We start from the raw sequence: 9,995 nt of genomic DNA on the forward strand, positions 1-9,995 counted from the left end.
CAACATGTGGGCTATGCTGTGCACAGGTAAAGCCAAGGCTTGAGAATACTTAAAAGTAGACTGAGTGAAATATTCAGATAGGTAGTAGAGCTAAAGGGCTTGATCCCTCATTTGGGAGGTAACTACAAGGCACCTCCCAAACTGTAGGACTCAAAGGACAGCTTGCAAGAACCATGTCCAATGGATGGAGGCAGAGTTTATCAACAGCTGGGTTAGAGGTGGGTTTAGACCTTACCAGAGGCACGCCTCCGAGTTTTTGTTCCTCTTGTAAATATAGGTAGTGTCCCAGCTTGTTGTTTTGAATGGCAGCCGAGATTCTTTCCAAAAATAATAGAAGAAATCATTCACTTTCCTGGCTGGGGTCAGAAGGCGGGTAAGGTTTGCTTTGTAGTCACAGGACAGTCCAAAGCTCCCTACAGAGATCAGAGGCAGGCTCAGTATTGTTTCAACTCTGAAGGGAGAGACAAGAGGACAAGTCTGAATGGATTGCTGTTGCACCAAGGCAGCTACCACGTGATTTCTGTCCTCAGCTCCCCCTCCTCTTGTGCCCTGCATTAGTTTAATAGCAATTTGAACCAGAAACAGAAGGATCCTCAAGATTTCAAGTCAGTATTGGCACTGCAAAGCCCCACTGAACTTGTGCAGGCAGCTTCTCTCGCTGCCCCCGTACCATGCACCATTTCAGCCCAAGGGCTATAACAAAACTTCAAAGGCTCGAGGACTCATCCATTTCTGCTCCTTGGCTGCTGAGAAAAAAAGCCTTTGACATCATTCTGGGCAGCTGCATATCCAGCAGATGACAGAAAAGCAAACATAAAGTTAGGCACAAAGAACAGGTGGTACTTACGAGACCATTTGGTAGGTGGCATAAGTGCAAGCAGGTCCTATGACAACACAGCCAAGTGCACCGTCATCCTGCAAGGGATCAGAAAAGATCAGTAGTGGGGACAGTGCAGAGGGACTGGCAGAAGAAAAAAACTTTAGGATATGAGAAAAAGTCACAGAATTTACCCAGCAAAAGCAAGAGTAGCAAAAAAGATACAGAAAGGTTAAAAGAACAAACCTAGAGGGAAGGAGGGAGGAATTACAGCAAGCTAAGAAAAGGCAGTGGACCAAATTGTGCCTGTGAGTATGACCCTTGTTAAAATACAGACAGCAAGTTGGGATTAAAATCTTGCAACTTTTATGACTGCACATGCCCCAGAAGTGCTTGCATTTGCAGAAGTGGTTGGAATTACAAGATACTGAATATCAGAAAAACTATCAGTTATGTGTACATGAAATGAAGATTGTACCAAAAAACCCTTCCTTCTGTGACCACCAAGTGAGGCCTGATCAGCAGCTTTCTGTGCCGTTAGTGACTTCTTCACAAAAATTATAGCACTTGATCATACCTCAGTAGAATTGAAAATTCACATTGGATTGACAGAGTTTCACTCAAAGGTGAGAGACAGTGCAGTTATTAGCCATGAGAAAATCCAGCAAAATACAGCCTCTTGTAAGGCACCAATTCTGAATGGAGCTTTTCCACACAGCAAGGTGTTCACATAGTTTCTCCCACGTGATTTCTTTGATTTCTAGTGAGAAATGAGCACTTCATCTTTGCCCTCTGGGCATAGTTCCACACACATTTCTTTGCTATCAGTGCCAGCCTAATAATCTCTCTGTCTGCATGTTTCCATCCTTGTACAGCTCTCTCTGTGTATTTGTGTAAACTGATAGCAAACCAGGCCAGGGTCTGATCCAATCTGAAATGGATCTTTTTATTTTCACTTTGTTTGTGCTGTTGGAGTGGTTGGAGTTTTTCAGTTGGCTGTTGGGTCTTTTTGTAGCAGATTGCTTTGACTATGAGGCTACACAAAGAGCTGTGCAGATACAAAAATGAGGACAATTTAAGCATAGGCAAAGGAGCCTGAAGCAGAAGACTGCTTTAGCTAGCCCCAAACATCTAATGACAGCCTCTGAGAAGCACGCATAGAATCTCTCTCCAGTATTTGCCTGTCTTCACAAAACCTGCAGGAACATCTTCCCCTTGAAAATGTCACTTCTCTGTCAAATTTGTTTGGGACTGAACAACAGGACCAGAAGTTAATAAGGAAAAACAGAGACTCATACACACAGAGAAAGAAAAAAGTCTTGTCTTTTTAGGAAAACGACTTAAAGAAGCCTGCTACTCACATAAATTTCCTTGATGAGCTCCACACCTTCACAGGTGCTGGTATGACAGCCTTGTGAGACATAGAGTGAGGAGGTGAAGCTGTGGAAGGTGGCATTGACTGTAACATTTTTTTCTGTAATACAAATGTAAAAGTAACCAGCATTATGAGTTGCGGATAGCCACTCATACACTCTATGCCTCTTCCTCTGACACAGGTCTGAGCAGTCTTCTGCTAGGATGTCTCCCAACAAAAAGCTGCTAGAAAGTCCACCTAACTCTCCGCTACTTTGGACAACGCTGTAAAATTTGCTCCAGTGTGGACTGCTGACTTCTTTAGCTGAGTGCTACTACTTTCAGTACAAAGTACTTCCAGTGTTGGCCATTTTATAGGAGACATTTTTTGAAGCTCTGTAAAAACTAACTGAGAGATCACTTTCCAATAAAATCAGAGTAAATCTCTTCAGTTAGAGGACAGAAAAGGAATAGGTATCATTTATTTGGAATATTTTCCCCATGATATTCTAGAGAATGACAGTAGATTGGTGACAGTAAATGGAGAGGTAGGATATCAAAATAAATAAAAGCATCATCTGCAGTGACCCTAAATGAGGGAAAAGCATAGGGGCTACAGATTCTTGACACTTCAAGTCATAATGCAATCAACAGAGGGGGACAAGAGGAAAAGTATTTTCAGAAAGCAGAAGTTAATCCAGTCAGGAGAGGAATCAAGGGCATCCCAGTTACTACACTAGGTCTAGTCTGATCCCATGTTCTCAATCCCAACTGAACATCTCCAGAAAAGTAGTCAGGAAAAGTCTGCCCAAACACCATTAAAGCAAAGATGGTTTTGCCCATCTGTAGAGCACTTCTCTTTGTACAGTAGGATATCATTATTTCTGAAAGATTTACATAAGCTGAACAGACAGGCAAGGAGCCTGCCTGAGGAGCAGTTTTCTGAAGGTCAAATGAGGGATAACCAAAAGCTGTTGCCTTACCTGTTGTCTGGATTTCTTTTTGTACCCTTTCCATGGCTTGTTCCACAGCCAATTTCAACATATGAGTAGATGATGGTAAATCTGAGTAATTCATGAGCATCACATTGATCACATAACTGTTGTTGCTGCACTCATTTGAGTCCACTTGCTGCTGGAGTAGCTGGAGTAGCTGGAATGAAAAATACAAAGGCCAAAGGGCCAGACCCAACATTCTTTTCTTCATTGTTGCTCAATTTAGACTCATTGTGTGTGCTCTCGTCTTTCTTCTTCTCTTCCGACTCTTTCTTTCAGATACTCTCCATTGCTTTTGTCCCTGGATAGGATAAAAGAGATCTCCACGCTAGAGATTCAAACAGGCTGTACAATCCTTCTCTGAGGCACTTCCCTATCCCTGTCCCTGCCTTCACCTCTGCCCACCCCTGCAGTGTACTAGATGGCACTTCTATTTGTGGAAAAAATAGCAACAGGAAAACTGAGGAAGGGAGAGAGACTAAAGGTTGCTTGATTGTTTGCTTACGGAAAGGCTGAGGCTATAAAACTCAAGCATTACCTGAAACCTTTCCTGATAAGGAGACTAACTATTTATCACAGGGACGAGATGAGAGAAGGAAGGGGAGGGCACAAATGGACTGTAAAGACAACTCTTTAAAATGGAAATAAAATACAAGATCCATTAAAACCTGGAGGAAAACAGATGGTTGCTTCCTCTTTGTGTTGCCCTCTATCTCTGTCTACATTGCTACACCATCTCTGCTGGCTGGCCTTATAAATCAATGGTGTATTTTCTTCTGTGATATTATCAGTTTCATTCCTTTGGCTTTTACCATTGAAGAACTTCTTCTGCTAGCAGAATTGTCCTCCAGACCAACACCTTTGTTTCTGCTTACAGAGCAGACTCAGCACAAAGCTTGTCCATTCATATCCACCATTGTGCCCCAGGTCTGCCCCACACACATTGCTTCTAGGCAGCACAGGTTCCGTTGCCCAGTCTCACCCTGTCAGACAGCTCCTCAAATGTGGGCCAAACATACTCAAACAAACCTCTTACATCAGGTCAGGATTCGGAAGGCTGAAGGCCACATCTCAGATCTCTGGGACCAAAGCTAAATTGTAAGTGGTATCACTAAAAGGCACACATTAAAAGGGCATTGCAGTACTGTTCCCATGTAGGATTTTGGGGCTTTCCTGAGTGCTTTTCCTAAAAATGGTCTCAGGGAAGGTAGGTAGGGTGAAGGGAAGACAAAAACCCCACAAGCCTTACGGATAATTCTGGCCACAAAGGAGAACAGCGAGGCAAATTTAAATACAGTTCCAAGTGTGATTGTGCATGCCCAGAGCTGTCAATTAATACATCAGTTTACTTTTATTACCTTCCTGAAATAATTTTAAGACAAACAAGGAAAATAATCAGCAGCAGTGTAAGTAATAGTGGGGTTGGTATGAAACAGAAGTGCAATTCTGTGATTTCTTTCAAAGCCTGTGTTTAAAAGATGTTGGGAGCACTTCAAATGTATTTGCACAGAGTTCTTACATGATCCTATTTTAACACCAAAGTATTATGGTTTGACCCTTTCTTTTACCCAATTATAAAGGAGACCATGAGCCAGCATTTAAGAAGAGACCTTGAATACCTCCTGGTATCTAATCTAGCATTTGTAATTAGTAATAAAGTAATTCTAAATGATCAGTCTGTCATGTAAACATCTGGACTAGTATGGCTGGCTAGAGCCACAGACTGAGAATGGAATATAACTTTTCATGCTGAGATCATCTGCTCATCACAGCCCCATTTTATAGATATTTACAAAGTCCGTGAAACTAATCCCATATAAGTCAATAAGAGATTTGTCATTAACTTCAGCAGAGCAAGATTTGCCTTTTTATACTCTTCTTAGCCTGTGTGAGAGAAACAGTCAGCCAGCATGGATAATGCAAGTAGAACTGGGTGTTTTACATTGTTATTCACACAGGGAGTATGTAATGGCAATGAGATCTCCCTGGGTTTGATCTGTTCCTGTGTTCATTTGGTTTTCAAAGCAGCTTTAAAACACCCTTTAAAAACAAAAGGTAAAATCAGCTATAGCTTTGGCTACAGCATTTCTTTTTACTGTCTGCCTTCACAGTGCCACCGTGAGTCTCCAGCCAGAGCATGTTATAGAGGACTTGTTGAGCTCTCCGTTTCTTAACTGCCCTGTGTGTTAGTGTCTCGGTGTCAGTGGGAGCAAGCTGTGAGCATTGGGTAAGATGAAGCAGGAGGGCATGTGGCAGGAGGCGGTAGCTGGGGTGAAGCAAGCACTCCGTGGAAGCAGCTGAACACATTTCCCCTTGTACTGGTTCGGGGCTTTGCACATCGGGCACAGTTGCCTGGCAGACTGATCAGTAGCATATGTTTCCTGGCATAAGAGAGACAAAGAAAAGCTGAGGCATCATGCTGTAAACCTGAGAGTTACTGACACTATAAATGGTCCTGAGAGTGGAAAGAAGTAAACAAGTGAGTCAGATGTGTAAAGCACAAAATTTGATGGGCCTGCCACAAGCAAAAGCCAAAACTTCTGTATGTTTGTGTTTGTTGCTGCCTGTGCCTGTGGGATCTTAGCTTTGGGGAATAGAAGAGGTGAGACATCAGTGCCAATACACTTATAGTGCCCTGGCTGCAGAATTAAGCTAAACTCCCAAGGATCCCAGCCAACCTGATTGGGTTTTTTGTTGTTGTTAACGTCCAGTCTTGCAGTCTGTAAAACCAAGAGGTTACCACAAGTAATACAAACCAGCCAGATACTGGGGAAAAAAGAACAATAAAAACCCAACAACCTTCCCTATCTCTTCAGAGCACTGCCCCCACTATCTCAGTAACTTTTCTCCAACCATGAGCCAGCTGTCACACTTCAAATATTAGTCAGGGAGGGATACACTTCAGAAACCTTGAAGTCAAATTATGTGTCAGAGGAAAGGAAAAAAGAGCTTTTTGCCTTCTAAAGGTGACTGCAGCTTTAATTAGAAATACTGTCTTACAACAGAACTACAAGTAGTGAGAACATCCTGAAGGCAATGCAAATGACTCTGCCTTCCCCAGAAAGAATATGATGACATGGAAAAGCAGAGCAAGAGTCTCAAACACTAGGGATATTCTGTGCAAGATAACCTCCCCTGGCACCCCCCAGGTTAAGTCACAAAACATCTTGAAAGCAAATCTTCTAGAATTGCTTATATCTCTCTTAAAAAGAGTCGAGGTTTAATCATCTTCTAATGAATAAAGTTCTAAGCAACTGCATCTGACATCCCCAGTGCACTTTTTCCAAGCTGTGGCTTCTAGGCATCCAGCTACTGTTGTCATCTTGTCAGAAAGAAAGATACCAACATTATCTTCACCGTGTGCAATTATCTATCCAGAAAGTCAATTCCTATGTGCGCATCAGTTTGAGTACCTCATCTTTGTAATCCCAGCATTATTTACAGCTGATGGATGTCACCCTTTGAGTCATTTCATACAAACCCTGTAGTTTATCACTTCTGTCTTCACAAGCTCAGGGATGATTAAGATTCAGATAGGCAGATCCTGTGTTTATTTGTCTGAGGACAAGATGCATTCCTTTGCCAACAACAATAATACTTGTGCATACATTGCATGGATACAAAGCACCGTAACAGGTCTCTGAGCAGTCCTCTTAAAATCTGTGTTAGATTAGAAATACCAACTCAGAATAACTCACCAGAGAAACTGGTTTCAGTGAAAAGTGATTTTTAGTGCCGAATTCTACAGTACCATTTGTTTGTTCTGACCTCTGTTTTATTGGACAATAAACAACCGGATATTATAGGGTGTATTTGAAAGAGATCATTAGCACTGACTTCCTGATCTAAAACTACTCTGAGAGGTTCTTCCAGTCTTCTGGAATATTCAAAGACACTTAAACAGAGAAAATGAAACCAGAAGAGCAAGAAAAAAACTCTAAGAGTAGTTCCTCTAAGTCTCTCAGCCTATGTAAGATTTTGCTCTACAGAACATTCTCCAGTCCTTTTGTTAGTGGTCCATGTGACAGAGCTTGCTGACTTTTCAGAACTGATCTTTTTTTCTCATCTACTGCACCAGAACATGAAGAAAGACTTTAGAAACACTATTCTTTGCAACTGAAACTATCTACTGATAAGCAAGCCTGTAAAACAGCAAGCAAATATGTAGGTCATGAGTTGCACGATCCTGATAGTACAGCAAGGTCCTGATCCAGTACAGTTCTGATAAAGCAGAAGTCTTCATTATATTGCCATTTCCATAGATTACTGATGTTCAGGTCAGTTCTTGGAGTTCATAGCTGCTGCCAGAGGTTAGGGCAGAACTGCAGTGCAAAGCACTGACTGTTCACAGAAGAAACTGCCAATCTAGAAAAAAGAAATCTACAGTCAAGGACAAGGAAAGTTGTAACTGGAATGGCATCATACTACCTGCAGCCTGGGTGGTGGCCTCATCTTCCCATTGATCTCTGTTGCTGCATTCCAGAAGAAGCAGCTAAATAGGTGATGTATCATATATGTTAAGCTCAATTAAGAAAGTCATCTTCCTTTTAACCCTTTCCCAACACATAGATACTTTGAGGTGAACATTATTGATACATTAACATGCATACTACTACCAAATAAATAGTAAGAATTCTTTCCTCTAAACTGATGATGATGTAGTCTTTCTCTAAAGCACACTTTGCTTCTCTAGTGACAGAACAGATTTTCCTTTCAGTGTAGGAGTTAGCCTCTGTTCTAGACACAGCAGGATATAGCTCTGTCAAGTGACAAATCTAATCTATCTGTAATGTGCAACCAGAACATCTGTTCTGGTTTTACTTACAAAGACAAAGGGCTCAAGTGTGTAGTAAGTTATGTCTTGGATGCATACTTCAGTTTCCACCCAATCAAGGGGAGCCCACTGACGAAGCCTTCTTACTCCAGCTACAGGAGGCATTGCACTCACAGGCTCTCATCCTGCTGGGGGATTTCAACCACCCCAATATCTGCTGGAAAAGTAACACAGCAAGAGACTGTAGGGTCTCCTGGAGTGTCTTAATGATGACTTCTTAAGATAGGAAATAGCCCCACCTGAGGAGATGTGATACTGGATCTCATGGTGACCAAAGTAATTGAGCTCCATCAGAAATGTCAGCAGCCTGGGCTGCAGCAATCAAGCACTGGTGAGTTCACAGTCCTAAGGGACATGAGTTAGGCAAAAAGCATAGTCAGGACCCTGAATTTTAGGAAAGCAAAATTCCAGCTCTTCAAGGAGTTAGTCAATAGGGCCCCCTGGGAAACAGTCCTCAGGGACAAGGGAGCAGAACACAGCCAGCAGATCTTTAAGGACATTTTCTGTAGAGGGCTGCATCAACAGAAGCATGGCCAGCAGATGGAGAGAAGTGATTCTGCCACTCTGTACTGTGCTCTGGTGAGACCTCACCTGCAGTACTGTGTCCAGCTCCAAAGCCCTCAACACAAGAAGGGCATGGATCTGTTGGAGAGGGTCTGGAGGAGGACCTCAAAAATTATCAGAGGGCTGGAGCACCTTTCCTATGAAGATAGGCTGAAAGAACTAGCATTATTCAGCCTGGAGAAGAGGTGACTCTGGGGAGACCTTACAGTGGCCTTCCAATACCTGAAGGGGGCCTATGAGATAGCTGGGGAGGGACTGTTTGTAGCAACAGGACAAGGGGCAGTGGTTTTAAACTATTGCAGGGTAGATTTAGATTGGACATTAGGAAAATGTTCTTTACTATGAGGGTGGTGGAACACTGGAACAGGTTGCCCAGGGAGGTGGAAGCCCCATCCCTGGCGGCATTCAAGGTTAGGCTTGACAGGGTTCTCAGCAACCTGGTCTAGTCAGGGATGTCCCTGCGTACTGCAGGGTTGTTGAACCTTCAAAAGTCCCTTCCAACCCAATGCATTCTGTAATTCTGTATTTCACCTTCTCTCACCATGGGTGGTCTGCACAGGGTGGATTAATACTTAGATGTTGCCAACTCCATAAAAAATGAGGAAATACTCTTCAAGTTCCTTGCTTTTAAAGGACCCATTTCCCATTTACACACCCCAGGGGACTGTCTTTGTAGCCTTAGCAGAGGAACATTTCATTGCTCTCACTTTTGAATATCATTTATCTTGCAGTGTTGTCAGATGCATTTTCAAAGACACAAGAGGCAGAACAGGGTGAAGCATCATTACTGAAAAAAATCCTATGATCTCACCTGGATATTGTGGGAATTGAAATGTGATTTTTGCTGTTGCAAAGGTCACTTCCTAACCTCCTGCTTTGGTTATATGGTTACTTTTTGCCCACACTTCTTACTTTTCCTTTCTCTCTCTTTCTTCTTTCCTTCCTCTCCTTTTCTTAGACCTCACTTTCCACCCTCTGATTTTTTTGTTTGTACTCTCATTACACTCTCCGATACCTATCTTGGTGTTTAGTCACAGGTGCCTGACTTCCCTTTTGCTGCTTTCAGTGCAAGTCAATTCCCTCTCTCCCAGCAATTTGGTGCAGGAATAAACACGATCATTAATCATTTTACAGTTCACAGCCTCCAAGGTAATGCCACTGCCTAATAGGGTGGTGATGGTAAGAACTGCAGTTTTCCTGCAGCTCAGCTTCTTGACTTGTCTTTAATTTATGAAGTGTCATCTTGGCATTTCATGTGAGGCAAAAATCATAACGTCTCTATTGACTTTGGTCTGCATCCTATAATAATATTTTCTACACCAGACATGCTAAAAAAACATTTTGGCCAATTTGATGCTGGTGAAAATGCAGAATGAAATTACATGTGTCCTCCTGCACAACTAACTTTGGTGAACATTAAACACCAATGATG

At 42.4% G+C, this 9,995-nt stretch overlaps 1 protein-coding gene across 1 annotated transcript in view; it reads right to left on the minus strand.

Annotated features, from left to right (window-relative positions):
* Positions 1–3,376, minus strand: part of GUCY2C (guanylate cyclase 2C) — a 49,659-nt gene extending 46,283 nt beyond the window's left edge. The window contains exons 1-4 of the mRNA XM_009902436.2: positions 3,154–3,376; positions 2,179–2,291; positions 848–915; positions 236–451 (exon numbers count right to left, since the gene is read on the minus strand). Of these exons, the coding sequence (XP_009900738.1) occupies positions 236–451; positions 848–915; positions 2,179–2,291; positions 3,154–3,376 (620 nt within the window). The remainder of the gene's footprint in view (positions 1–235; positions 452–847; positions 916–2,178; positions 2,292–3,153) is intronic.
* Positions 3,377–9,995: the final 6,619 nt, after the last annotated feature.

The sequence above is a fragment of the Dryobates pubescens genome, chromosome 15 (genome assembly GCF_014839835.1).
Source record: "Dryobates pubescens isolate bDryPub1 chromosome 15, bDryPub1.pri, whole genome shotgun sequence".
Taxonomy (NCBI): domain Eukaryota; kingdom Metazoa; phylum Chordata; class Aves; order Piciformes; family Picidae; genus Dryobates; species Dryobates pubescens.